The sequence below is a fragment of the Martes martes genome (genome assembly GCF_963455335.1).
Source record: "Martes martes genome assembly, chromosome: 12".
Taxonomy (NCBI): Eukaryota; Metazoa; Chordata; class Mammalia; order Carnivora; family Mustelidae; genus Martes; species Martes martes.
In genome coordinates, this window is record NC_137900.1 from 88,285,828 (window position 1) to 88,299,750 (window position 13,923).

At 47.0% G+C, this 13,923-nt stretch overlaps 1 protein-coding gene across 2 annotated transcripts in view; it reads left to right on the forward strand.

Annotated features, from left to right (window-relative positions):
* The window catches only part of GARNL3 (GTPase activating Rap/RanGAP domain like 3), a 143,111-nt gene that overhangs the window by 49,473 nt on the left and 79,715 nt on the right, over positions 1-13,923 (forward strand). For both annotated transcript variants that reach the window (XM_080819379.1, XM_080819378.1), the window contains exon 4: positions 12,404-12,478. In XM_080819379.1, coding sequence (XP_080675505.1) covers positions 12,404-12,478 — 75 coding nt within the window. The remainder of the gene's footprint in view (positions 1-12,403; positions 12,479-13,923) is intronic.

The window sequence follows — 13,923 nt, forward strand, 5'->3', positions numbered from 1 at the left end:
CTCCTAGCAAACCCTGTTGGATTTATGCCCTAGACAGATTTCATGGCTAGATTGCTCTCTATTCACAGGGATGGGCACATACAATGCCAGATAGCCTTTTGAGAGGTGGGGAGATAGATACACACATACGCGTGTATGTGTATGTGTGTATATATGTGCATGGTAATATATATGTGTGCATGTGTGTATACTAACTCAAATTCCACACCTACCTGATGAGGTATTACTACCCCCATTTTACTAGAGAGATAACTAAAGTTCAGAGAGATTAGTAACTTGTTCAGGGTAGAGCTTGTCCCCCCAGCTTATCCCAGTAGGTTCTGTTTACCAAGAAGTTCTGTTATCTTGCTGTGTGACGGCCTCTTCCAATGCCCTTCAAACTTTATTGTTCATAAAAGTCACTTGAGGAGTTTGTTTAAACTTCAGGCCCTGATTCATTATGTCTGGGGTAGGCTGAATGGTATACAGTTTTTACAAGCTTCCATAATGGAAGGGACTTTAAGGTCTTTACATGGTTTTCATTTGATCTGTTAAGGAGACAGGAAAAAGAAAAGAGCAGGAATGTTTGCTTCTGTGTACTCCCTTCTTAGTGTGACATTTATGTCATTTCCTCCTTCCCTGAGCTTCTGGCACTTCGTCTTGTCTCCCTGACATCTCGAAGCTTCCATTCCACCAGTTTTGATAAGATTACATCCAGGTTGTCAGAATGCTCAGCTGTAATTAACCTGAGTCTGGGGGCTTTGATTTCCGTAATGCCATAAAGAGTTCTTTCCCAAATACTCAGCTCTGTCAACGTCATCTTGATGCTTTCAAACAAACAACCTTCAGCATCTCTCCCTTGTTTATGGAATAAAGCAAGAAACTGTTTAGCCTGACATTTAAGGCTTTCACACAGCCTCTCTCCAGCCTGTCTTTGGAACCTTTGCTTATATGGCCTGTGATCCATCCCAACAGGCCTTTACCCACCATTACCCAGGCCCCTGGGGCCTCTTTATGGCTCTCTTTCCTTCTGAAATACCTTCTTGAAATAGGTGTCTCTTTTCCAAGCAGCCTTACCTGATTCCCCTATGGGAAAGTCATCTTTCACCTGTTAGAACCCTCCGTTTCTTGGGGCGCCTGGGTGGCTCAGTCAGTTAAGTGTCTGACTCTTGATTTCGGCTCAGGTCATGATCTCAGGGTCATGAGATCGAGCTCTGTGTGGAGCCTGCCTAGGATTCTCCCTCTCCCCTCTCCATCTCCCCTCTGCCTCTGCCTTTCGCACCCCCCCCAGCCCGCCACCTCCACCTCTCACTCTCTCACTCGCTCTCTCAAAAGAATTTAAAAAAGAACCCCAATTCCCTTGCCTTTCTCTATGGTACCTGTTGTGTATACACTGTGATTAGTTGTGGGCATTTCACCTTTTCTAGACGGCAGGCCTCATGGTTCTTTCACTGTGGTCGCGTCTCCAATGGCATTAGCTCACGGCCAGAGGTGCACGTACTAGCTTAAAGATCGGTTTTGCTAAAAATCTAGTGTCTGATAAATTTTTTTCTTCTTAGATTTTTTTATATTGCTTCCCAGTCTTTGTGTGTGTGTGTGCATGAGTGTGCATGCCAGCACACTTCTAAATATACTTCTCTGATTATAAAGGGAATGCATGTTCATCATAGAAAATTTGAAATATACTGAAAAGCACCAGAAAATTAAATTAATCTGTAATCCTACCACCTAGAGGTAATCACTGTTAAGATTTACTGTATGTTCCCTTAGAAATTAAATTTATATACAAAGTGGGTTTGTGTATTTTATTGATATCCTTACGTTAAAACAAAGTTTAGGGACGCCTGGGTGGCTCAGTTGGTTAAGCAGCTGCCTTCGGCTCAGGTCATGGTCCCAGCGTCCTGGGATCGAGTCCCACATCGGGCTTCTTGCTCGGCAGGGAGCCTGCTTCTCACTCTGTCTGCCTGTGCTCACTCTCACTCTCTCGCTCTCTCTGATAAATAAATCTTTAAAAAAAAAAAAAAAAAAAACAAAGTTTAATCTTTCTGAAGATGTAGGTGCTCTTCCACAAACAACTTTTTCCTCCTCCCATCCAAATGCCTTTCTCCCTTGTATCTGATGCCATTGGCTGTGACCTCCAGAACCAATCCCGCAAGGTCCTTGTCCTGGAGTTCCGGGGAAGTTTTTAGGCAGCAAGTGAAGGTATCTGTTCTCAATCATTACAGATCTGAGACTCCGGAGTAATGGCTTCCACAAGAATAACTTGGCTGGTTTTAAAGCTTCCAAATGATCACCTTTTTCTCTTAAAACTGTACAAATTCTGATCCGATACTATATTCAGTTCATAGGCCTGCAGTCACAAATGGCCGCAAACGGGACGGCTTAGAACAACAGAAATGGGTTCTTTCTCAGTTCTGGAGCCTGGAAGTCCAAAATCAACGTGACCGCAGGCGATGCTACTTCTCAGAAGGTTCTAGGGAAAAATCCTTCCTTGCTTCTTCCTGCTGCCTGCAGTCCTGGCCATCCTTCGAGCTTGTAGCCGGCTCATTCTGGGCTCATTCCAAGGCCTTCTTCCTGCATCTCGGGGTCTGCACCCCCCTCTCTTGTCTCTTGTGAAGACACCAGCCATTGGATTTCAGTCCCACCCAAATCTAGTATGACCTCATCTTAACTTACTCAATCATATCATATGACCTGCATCATATCCTACCCTCTTTGCAAATAAGGGCATGTTCTGAGATTCCAGACAGACGTAAATTTGTGGGGACACCATTCAACCGAGTGTGGTTAGCTTGAAGCCCAGGGGAGTTTATTTTCTTTCTTGATGACATTTCCTGCCTGGTTTTTTCTCAGATCTTCTTCACTCTTTTAAAGTTTCCTGAAACTTCCTGTGTGTTTCTCTTTTCGTTAATTTTGCCTAAAACATTGCATTTCTTTGATTCTTAGTCTCTGGTCTTTTTTTTTTTTTTTTAAGATTTTTATTTATTTATTTGTCAGAGAGAGAGAGAGTAAGAGAGCATGCACAAGCAGGGGGAGAGGCAGACAGGGGGAGAAGCAGACTCCCCACCAAGCAAGGAGCCCATGCGGAACTTGATCCCAGGATCCGGGGATCGTGACCTGAGCCGTAGGCAGCTGCTTAACCAACTGAGCCACCCAGGCGCCCCTTAGTCTCTGTCTTATGTCAGGGATGAATATTGTCTTCTGCTATGTCTTTGATTATTGTTCATTTCCCCCTACACACAAACAGTAAGAAAGGTCTTTTTCTGTCCTTTATAACTGTCTTTTCTCTCTCATTGTTTTCATTTCATTTAGTTCCTTTTCATCGTGGGGAAGCCTCTTAATAAAGAGTATATTTACTGTTGCTGTTTTCTACAATGAACATTTTGCTTACCATCAACAGGGATGTTAATCCTGCATTTGCGTTTTTTGGTCCTCTTTTTTTTAACCCTTTCCCAAAACTTTATACACCTGATGCAAAGATCATGTCTTCTGTCTTACTGAGGACAACAACTACTTTTCGGAAATTTTATTTTGGTTTCAGAGTAAAAACGTGGTATGCTTTCCTTTCTAGTTTCCAAGACCATCTGTGGCAAATTTTTTTTCATAGCTCCCATGTTGGGTTGTTTTGCTTTGTTTTGTTTTTAACAAAATCTTCAAATAAAAACAAAGAGCTGTTTGGACCTTGTATCTTTCAGCAGACAGAATATATGACTGGCCATCAGCTCTCATTGTCCTTTTGGGTGCCATAGGTTCTCTGAGCTGACGAGCTGAATGGCCAGCGGTTGTGCAGAGCTCCCTGATCAATGTCGAGTGTCTAGCTGGTGTTTATCTTGTAAGCTCTGCTGGAGGGAGATAGGATGTTCTCCACACTTGGCTTTGGCTGCTCTGAACCAGTGGTGGCTCCAGAATTTGTGTGTACAGCAGGGGCTGGGGGTGGGGAGAGGGGGACGGATAGCAGTCTGGTTGGAAGAGGAGGATGGAAGTAATGGATGCTCAACTCTTTACCCAAGCTTGAGAAAATGGTATCTGTGTGGATTAAAGAATACAATGGAGTTGATCATGAGACTGAATTTTTCCCCGCCCCCATCGCCCTTGGGCATCATGGCAAAACCATATGTGTTCCCTGGGAAGCCCTGTTCCAGGACTCCTCCCGTCTTTCTCCCTATCTGGAGTTCCAATATGGCGGCAGCTACCTCAAAATGCGGCACCCGTACCATGTAAGGATGACTCCCGGTATCTTATTGTCATTCTTCATATAGATCCAACGTCTCTCAGCCAAGATGAGACCACGGTGGGACAGTTAAAATGCCCTCCAGCTTCCTGGGCTGACCGCAGAATTGTTCTGTGTCAGGCAACAAAGTCAGTGACCAAATGTGTTTCTCCATTCTTCTCCATCGGCCCTAGAGTAAGTAGAAAATGTCCTGAAATCTTGGCCAGAGGATGGGCAGTCTTCCTTTGGACTCATGAGCTGTCTTGTGCTGAATCCTCACAGGTATTTTATGGGGAAGCTGAGCGTCAGGGACTGACAGTCAGATGTTATTTTAATGAGGAAACCAAAACAGAGAGGCTTTGAGGTGGAGGGTCAAGGACGGCACTCAAACTGACGGGCCTCACGCTTCTCAGTGAAACAGGTGGCGAGGCCATCATCTCTCTGAAGAAAGGGTGTATCTGTGTGACTGACAAGCCAGGGCCAAGGTGGGAGACGTAATGGAACATGAGAAAGGAAGAGAAGAAGGAATTCGGGACTGGTCGTGACGGTCTAGCCAGGGTCAAGTAGCCTGAGCCTGCTGCCGGCCTAGTCTCATCTTTGAACACAGAAGGAAAAGACAGGGAATGTCTTTGGTAGCAAGCAGGGGGTTGAGGCTGGGGCTTGAGGCACGGGGCACGAGGACAGGTCGGCAGGACAGGAGACCCATGTGTTGGGAAATGCAGCATTGACGTAACCCACCACAGGCCCCAGCCCGAACCTAGCCCTAAAACGCCAAAGTGGGTCACAAGCCAGTTCTGTGACAACCGAGCTCTGCCGGTGCGGGGGAGCGCATATGGGCGACAAAGCCATGAAGTAAGTGAGGTCATCGGATTTGAGAAAGCAGAGCCCGAGAGCTCAAGACAGCAGGTGAATCGCTGTGACAGACGCTGTGTTTACCGAGGATGGTCGCCAGGGAGGATGATGACACTAAAGAGTCTGAGCCCGGATCTGAGGCCTCGGTGGTTTTCCTTCAGTCAACATCCGCCATCCCGGCGGGAGGACCTCCTGACCAACCCGGATGCTCTAGTGCCCCAACCCACGAGGCTTTTCCCTGGCCCTTGGCACAAGCAGAGCAGGATCAGGGGAAGAGAGGGAGGAAAAGAGCGTCTCCAGTGCCCACCCCACTCCTTGCCTCTCCTGCAGGCAGCGGCAGTGCACCAGGAGGGACCAGGACACGGGCCCAGGAGGCGCATCTCCAGTAAAAGGATGGCTTGTTCTGCCCAGCTTTAGGCCCATCGACCCCAGCTCTGCGCCATTTTTTTTTTCCTTTCTTTTTCCTGAAACATGGTTAACACACAGTGTTATATTCATTTCAGGCGTGCGAAATACCGATTCAACAATTGTTTTGAATGGAAACATTTATACTTTCTTTTATTCCATCTGAGTAGTGCCTTCGAAGTCAGGTGTGTGTGTCTGGGTGGGTGTATGTGTGTCCGTGATTTGCACAGACAGCCTCAGATGGGTCTTCTGAACTCGTATTTGTGGTTTAAAAAAAAAAAAATCTTCTGTTGGAAATCATTTCTCAAAGGCCCTGTATACCTTCCAGAATAAATTTCATTACAGCAATGGAAGCTTCTCCACGTCCCCCGCTGCCCCCGGCAGAGTTTGTCTCTTCAGCCTCTGACCTCCCCCAGCACCCGGTTCTTGCTACTGTTACGGCGTTTAACCAGATTGTGCGGTGATTTATCTGTTTATATGTTTGTTTCTCTCCCACCAGGCTCCGGCTCCTCGAGGGCAACCATCAAGCTGCATTTGTCTTTCTAAGTCCAGCAGTTAGTACAGGCCCTGAAAAATAGGTTCTCGTGAACGTTTGCTAGAGAGACAAATGTTTAAGCAGAGCTTCCAAGCATTTAAATTCAACATTAAAAAGTTCAATCAGGGGCGCCTGGGTGGCTCAGTGGGTTAAAGCCTCTGCCTCAGGTTCCTGGGATCGAGCCCCGCATCAGGCTCTCTGCTCAGTGGGGAGCCTGCTTCCTTCTCTCTCCCTGCCTGCCTCTCTGACTACTTGTAATCTCTGTCTATCAAATAAATAAATAAAATCTTTTTTAAAAAAAGTTCAATCATACTAAGTCTAATAATCAGAGCATTTTATATTCATCTTTTTGTTACTAGTATTCGGGTATGTTGTCATGACATTTTTTGAGTAGTCCCTATGTCCAGGCACTGTTCTAGGCTCATTACATATTTTATATTATTGAATGTTCTCCATGAGCCTGGAAGTGGCTACAATCATTGTCCCTATTTTAGAGACAAAAAAAGGCAAAATTTAGGAGGAAAAATTAAGTGATTTGCCCAGGGTCACATGACTACTAAGTATAGAACTGAAATTTGAACCTAAACAATTGGGTGCCAAAATCCACACTCAGAACCACTCGTTGTAAAGAAAGGAGATGGGGAAGGGAGGGTGTAGAAATTCGAAATATAATTTTTCTAAGATGTGTTTTATATTAACTTTTTGAGATTCTTTTTTTCCAGGTTAAACTACTGTTTCTGTGATTTATGTACCTTACTGTGACCTCTGCAGAGTGCCTCGTAACAGAGGTCACAGGGAATCCTAGCACTGCTTTAGAAAGGAAAAAGACACCAACCCAAAGAAACAAAGCAATTAAGTAGAAAGAGAAAGAGCCTTTTTTAAAAAAAAAAATTACGTATTCATATTAACTTAGGAAATATTCTCACTTAATTGCTGATAATATTTAATGAACAATACTCTTATTTACAGTAGTTAATGAATAACATTTTATGCTTCCTGTTTCTTCTTTTAAATTAATTTGTTAAATCATACAACTGGATATAATTGCTTGGATAGTACTTTTTCCAGAAATAAAACATCTGATGCATTGAACACAGCTTAGTGTTAAATGAATCCATTTACACTTTGGCTGAGTTTGGACCAACACCTCTACTCAAGATGCGAAATTACCATGAATTTCCACCGTTTATAGTGTATTTAACTAACTCTCAGCAGAAACCAGTTTGATCACAGTCGCCCAGCACCGCCTCCACGTCCAGCCTCTCTCAGTTCTACCCGACCGCACTTTCTGTGACTGGAAATTTGGGATTTGTACTGTCCTGCCGAGTAGCCACATGACAGCATCGAGCACCTGCATGTCAGTAGTGCTACCGAGGAACTGAGTGGGGTTTTTAAATTTTATTGTAAGTAACGTAAAATTTATTTATTTATTTATTTATTTATTTATTTATTTATTGACACAGAGAGAGAGAGATAGAGATCACAAGTAGGCAGAGAGGCAGGCGTGGGGTGGGGAGCAGCCTTCCTGCTGAGCAGAGAGCCCGATGCGGGGCTCGATCCCAGGTCTCTGAGATCATGACCTGAGCCGAAGGCAGAGGCTTAACCCACCGAGCCACCCAGGCACCCCAGTAACATGAAATTTAAATGGGCCTCATGGCCGCGGCCCCCAACAGTGGGGGAACTCTGAAGGAATCCCTCACGGGTCAAATGATCATTTGTTTCGTCTCCTCTGTTCTTTCTCTCTCTCTCCAACCATCTTCCTCAGCCCCACCCTTCCTTTGGTGTGTGACTGAATCAGAGAGGTCAGACAAGAGGAAGGAAAAGAAAAGACAAACCCTGCCCTCTTTTCTTAGTATTACTGATGTGATGCTTATGTGAACACCCTGTCTGTGCACTTCTGCATCAAAACAAATGCAAAAAGGATTCTGCTGCTCTCTTCTTTGAGGGAACACTCCTCGGCTGCCTCCCTGTGAGTGAGCGGGCTGTCCTCTGGGGATGGGGCCCTTGCCTCCTTGGGGGCGTCCCCCCACCCCCACCCACCAGCCCCATCAGGGCCCCCTCTGTGCGGCCTCGTTCTCACTACCGCCCTAGTTCTACAAGCAGTTACTGGTACTTCAGGTTTCTTTCTCTTCGGAAGCCAGTTTTCATTATGTGTATTTTCCTGGAAAATATCCATTTTGTGGAACGTTCTGATAACGCTTGCACCGTCTCAAGAAGCGTTGTCATGCTTTAAAAAAACCACTTTCTTCTTAGTAGGTATGTTTTCCTTATTATCACTCTGTGTTCGTGTTTGTCCTTCGCTTTTTAAAATCAGACTTGCTGGTGATTTCTTGGACATGTTTATTGATTGTACTGTCTTTTTGAATCTATAATTTCTGCTCTGATCTTTTATTGATTTCTTGCCCTTCCTTTCCTTGGGAGTTGTGCACTGCATTTTTGATATCTCCTAGAGGAAAAGTTGAGGCACCTTCCCCACCTGAAGGGCCTCGCTCGCCACATGCCACCCAGGACTTGGACCCACCTTCAAGGGGAGAGAATTAAATCAAACAGCCGCCTTAAGGGAAACGGGTCTGGCCATGTGTCCAGGGCATTCCATCCCCGTAGAAGATGGCAGCCGGAACTCCATACCACACTGGCAGGACTGGGGCACGGGGCTTCTAGATTATGTGGTATTGGACGTTCAGATAGGTGCTAGTAGACATTATTTCATTCCTGAGTCAAATCTTCCAACAAAGGGGAGAGTTTCAATTTTCTGTAGCTATAATTGGCCAGATCACAGGTATGAGGAATAATAGAAAATTACCAACAGAAACAGCTTCTCTTCTGCATTAAAAGGATTTTTTTTCTGTGTTGTTATTCTTCTCATCCCCAAGTTCACCGGAGCACTGTCTCCTCTCACATCGGCTGGTGTGCTAGTCCTCTGCGGGCGGCAGCCAGTGTGGTGCCTGGTGCTAGCCAGCTGCCCGAACCGGCTGTCACGGGGAGCCCCGGGACTGCCATTCAGCCAGCTGGCACCAGGTCACTCTGCCAGCATGACCGGCGAGTCCCCTGCCCCGCTCCGGCCCTAACCCCCACGCTCACCTCAGGCAGGCCCTGTTGGCAGTCGCCCGGGGTGTTAGCCGGATGTGCTGGGTCTGATTCCGTTACCAGCAGCCCGGCTTGCCCTTGCACGTGGTGACTCGCCGGTCGTTCCTGCACGGTAGACCCGGCAGGATGTCCTTGAAGTTTCTTGCGTGAGTCATGAACCTCTGGTTTCCAGGGCTGTGTAGATCTTACCCCCAGTTTCATATTCCTTTGGTCATTTTGGTAGGAATTAAGCCTTGATTTAGTCACAGATTTCTTATTCGGTAAGCATGTAGTGGACATCTATACCGTGTCGGACAGGGTCCTTCAGTCTGGGGGTGTGGTGGTGAGAAAAACAAGCCATCAGGGTCTCCGTGGGGCTTATCATTGGGTCGCAGGGGAGCACCCCATGAGTCCCGTAGTCACACAAAGAAACGTAAATCACAGCTCCCAGGAGCCCTGAGGTCGCCGAAGTCCCCTGCAGTAGAGAGGGCAGTGAACGTGGAGGAGGAGTTCTTTAGGGGAAGATGGGAGAGCGCCTTCCGAACAAGGGAGTCCCCTGCACTCTGGGCCCCTGGTGGGAAGGACAGACGTGGGACTATGGGACAGTCGAATCTGTAGTTTGCCGAAATTGCCCGGCGGTATGCGGATTGGGTCGGAGATGGTGAATGGGTGCTTGCTCAGCCTGGTGTAGGAGGCAGGTGCAGTCATCTGGGTGACAGTGACATGGGTGCAGACGGTGGTGGCAGAGATGGTAAAGGTGTGAGGGTCAAACATGTCAGCCTGAAGCCCAGTTCCGTGCCTATGGGCTTCAGATCAGAGGGAGCCAAATTCCTTCCAACCATCAGATCATTAACCGTGTTCTTCTTTTCTGCTTCTTGCACCTTTGAAGCAAAAGAAGCAATTAACTTCTTGTTCTAGTCTCACCACAGGAAAGGGCTTTATTGCCTCTGCCCGGCAGTGTCTGGAATGTAGCGGTGGAGATTTTATTTTTGTTCAGTGAATGAATGAGTGAATCAGTGAATGACTGCCAGCTCTCCTCCCAGGCCTTTGAGTCCTGGTTGAAACTAGCTATAATGTATCCACCAGCCTCTAATTCAGGCATTATACACCTGTGTCAGGTGTATAATTGATGGCAGTTCTCTTTTCTCTCTAGATGGGACCTCAGAACACTTCTCCCAAAGCCCTTGAGGCAGCCTACGCCAAGAACACTTGACTTGAAACCTATTTGCTATAACCTGTATTTTAATATTTTAACAGACAATGAGTAGAAGCTCACAAGCAAAGAGGAAACCGACACTGAGTCCTCTGTGCTTCCCCCATGATAATGGCAATGACCCCAGGAGACCCTCATTCATCTTGTTCTTGTACTTGAGAATTGGCCTCTCTAAACTAGGAAACCGTCCACCAGACCTCACTTCTGACATTGACTGTAGAGTATGGGGTTCCCCAGGGCCGCTCTCAGGTTCAATAATTTGCTAGAAGGAGACTCACAGATTATAGTGAAAGCTGTTAGGCTCACTTATGCTTTATTACGGCAAAAAGATACAGATTAAGATCAGCCAAGGGAACGGACGCATAGAACAGAGGCTAGGGGAGTTCCAAATGCAGAGCTTCCCAGTTGTCCTCTCCCAGTGGGCTCACGGATAGCACTGACCCCTCCTGTCAGTGACGTGTGACAGTATATGCACTGGGACAGCTCACCTGAGTCTTCGTATCCAGATCTGATACCGTGTAACCCAGAGTACCCCTCGCCCACAGATCAGGTGTTTCTCCTGTGTGGCTCAAAGACCCCGGTAAACAGACACTCCTGCAGGACATTCCCAGGGCTTGGAGGTGACCTCTCAGGAGCCAAGGGCAAAGGCCAGAGCTCTCCGGGGTGGGGCTAAATTCTTTACCACACAGCCTCTGTTGCTCATCTTTGGTTTACTAACTATGTAATAATCTGATGCCATAAACAGCTAAACATATACATAACAATATTTTTATTTGTTTTTAGAAATGATTTTGCAGGATAAAATTTAGGTTGAAAACCTGGGCCTTTTCATGGACATTCCTCAGAGGACAGTTAGGTGGGACAGTGGTTAGGTGAGGGTGATGGGTTTCTGAAGTCTGGCTGCCTGTGTTCACATCCCAGGCCTCCCAGGTACTAACTAGGATATGACCATGGCTGACTATTTTACCTTCCTCTGCCTCAGTTTCCTTATTGGTAAATGAGAACAATGATGGTACCCACCCGTGCTGCTATTTTGCAAGTTAAATGAGAGAATGTTTGTGAAGACCAGAACGGTGCACGGCTTCTAGAAGCGCTCAATAAATATTACATACTATTATTTCTATATTTATCATGAAAAAGATTTATCTGCCTTTTGCAAATAATTTTCCTTGGGAAGGTTTGTAGAGTTTCCCCGTGGTTTTTCCATTTTCACACTTCCGTATCTCTTACCACGAGTGAAAATAGGAGATAATCATCTTTCTTAAGAAATCGTGTTATCTTTTTTACCAGGTAAGTCTTGAGTTAGAGAGGTAGGAAATGTCTTCCCCCAGGGCAAGCGCATTTGAATGAGTCTGGGAAATGGAAATGCTTGGCAGATCTTGGCTACAAATTGTGGGCAGATTTAAAGGTTAAAAAAAGACATGTCATTTTCCCAAGTTGCTACTGAGAAATCTAGGAGATTTGGGAGAGAATAAGTTAAATCTCGAGTCAGTAATTTTAGGACTGATGCATGAGTCCTGCTCTCCCTCATCTCATCCTACCAGTGAGCTCCTTGAAGACTGTCTATTTGCAAGCATCGTGTTGCCGGAGCTCAGATAGAGCCTGCCTGCCTTGGAAGGGGCTAATTGGCCTTTTGGAGACCATTTAAAACTGAATGAAGCACAAGAGCTTTCTGTGACGTTAGTAGAGCCTTGAGCTCGTGCCAGCCATTAATTGTTTTGCAGGCTTTCCCGTGAAGACGGCTAAACTTGAGACTTGGCTTTCGGTTTTGCCATCTGTGAGCTGCCCTTGTCCACGTGTGACGCGTATTAAGATTGTTTTTCCAGGGAGCATCGCTTTGTCATTTCTCAGGATTGGAATAGGTTCACATTTAGATTTTATTGAAAACGTTCACATGCAGATTTGGTGCTCTTGTTTTGCTGCTCTCGCGGGTTAGGGGCCGTCACTCTGCAGTTTCCTGAAGACTGTGGAGACCAGCCGTGTGAGGGCTTGGCGGACCGAGCTTTGGAAAGACCCATCAGCTTCTGGGCTGGGCCCTCCAGCTGTCGTTGGATTTGGCTGACGTAGGACAGATACAGACAGACAGAACAGGCTTTGCCCATGGCGACCCAGCTCCCTAACTGATGGCTCTCTTGTCCCCTAGCTTATTTCCAGTGATGCTGATGGCGCCATCCAAAGGGCTGGAAGATTCAGAGTGGAAAATGGCTCTTCAGATGAGGTAAGGAAGCCCCCCTACCAGCCTCCACCCCACCCTGCTCTGTTGTCACCGAGCACATGATTATAGCACCTGGGTTACAGCACTGAACAGTTGGTGATGCTCATTACTGCACAAGACTTGCCTAAGTGCAGGCTGGGAAGGGCTCAGTGGAGCTCTTCAGAGCCTCACCGGAAGCAGACATGAAGGGAAAATGTCATTGTTCTCTGTATGGAAGGTGCTATTAATAGGGTGAGTGGGGGTACCCTTTCAAAGACCTATAATAAAGGTGGTCCACCAGCCGTGGGACCAAAGAAGAATTCACAGCCGGGTCACCCTTTGTGGGGGGTCCCAAAAGCCCAGCTCTCCCCCTCTGCCAAGCTGCTTAGCTCAGCATCGCCCTACAAGCAACACAGGGTCCAAGAGAGAGATGCAAAAGATACTATAATTACCAAATGTCATCTTTAGCCAGGGAAGATTCCAGGAAAGGTGTCTGCCCACCATCCTTGGGCCCAAGCCCTCTTTCAGGGGTCTCCTGGTCTTCCCTGCTGCCGGCCGCAGGGATTCAACTTGCTTGTGTTTCTTCTTCAGACTTCCACTGCCCATCCTGCCCCTTGAGGTCTACCCCCCAAACTGTGGAGTGTGGTGTGAGGCCTGGTGTTTTCCATCTCTGTTACCTACCTCCCTGGGAGGTAGGCCGTCAGAGTGCTTTAGCACCCCTGCCCCAGCTTTGGAGTCAGACAGGCCTGGGTTCAAGTTTTCGCTCCCCCATCTCCTAGCTATAGGATCCTGGGCAAGTAGCCCAGCCTTTCTGAGCCTCGGTGTCTTCATCTATGAGATGGATAGTGTCTCAGGATTATTAGAAGGAGTCAGTGAGCCAAGCTTGTAAAGCGGTCAGCTCTGTGCCCGCCATATTGTTAGCAGTCGGGAAGTGACAACAGGAAGTGACAATGGTGGGTTTATTAACATAACCACTGCCATATTGCCAGCCTTGCTTTCCCGACCACCTCCTTGATCAGATTCCTGAGGAAGGGCTATGGGTTTAACTTGAAAGTCCACAGCATTTGGAAGTCATTTCTCATCTTCAGCTTTGGCCTTCACTTCCCATATGCAGACATGGGACCTTTGCCATTGCTCTGTGAGGTGCAGGGAGGCTGTGCCATCTTAGGCCGGACTCCTGAAGAGGTGCCCACGTACTTCTCGTCCACAGTGATGTCAACTGAGCCACACAGAAGAAGGAACTCCCTGGGGAATTTGCTTCTGAAGCTTGGAAACAGCCCTCCCCAAATGGCCCAGCTCCTGAAATGAGATGGTCTTAGCACCACAGACTCGGGCAGCCCGCTGTGTGCCAGGAGCTAAGCCAGGAGCAGAAACACTGAGGCCTCATTTTCCAGTGCTCAGAAAGCTAGTAGCCCCTGTGCTGAGTTTCTACTTTGAGAACCTTAAGTGCCAGGGGCCCCAGAGGTTGC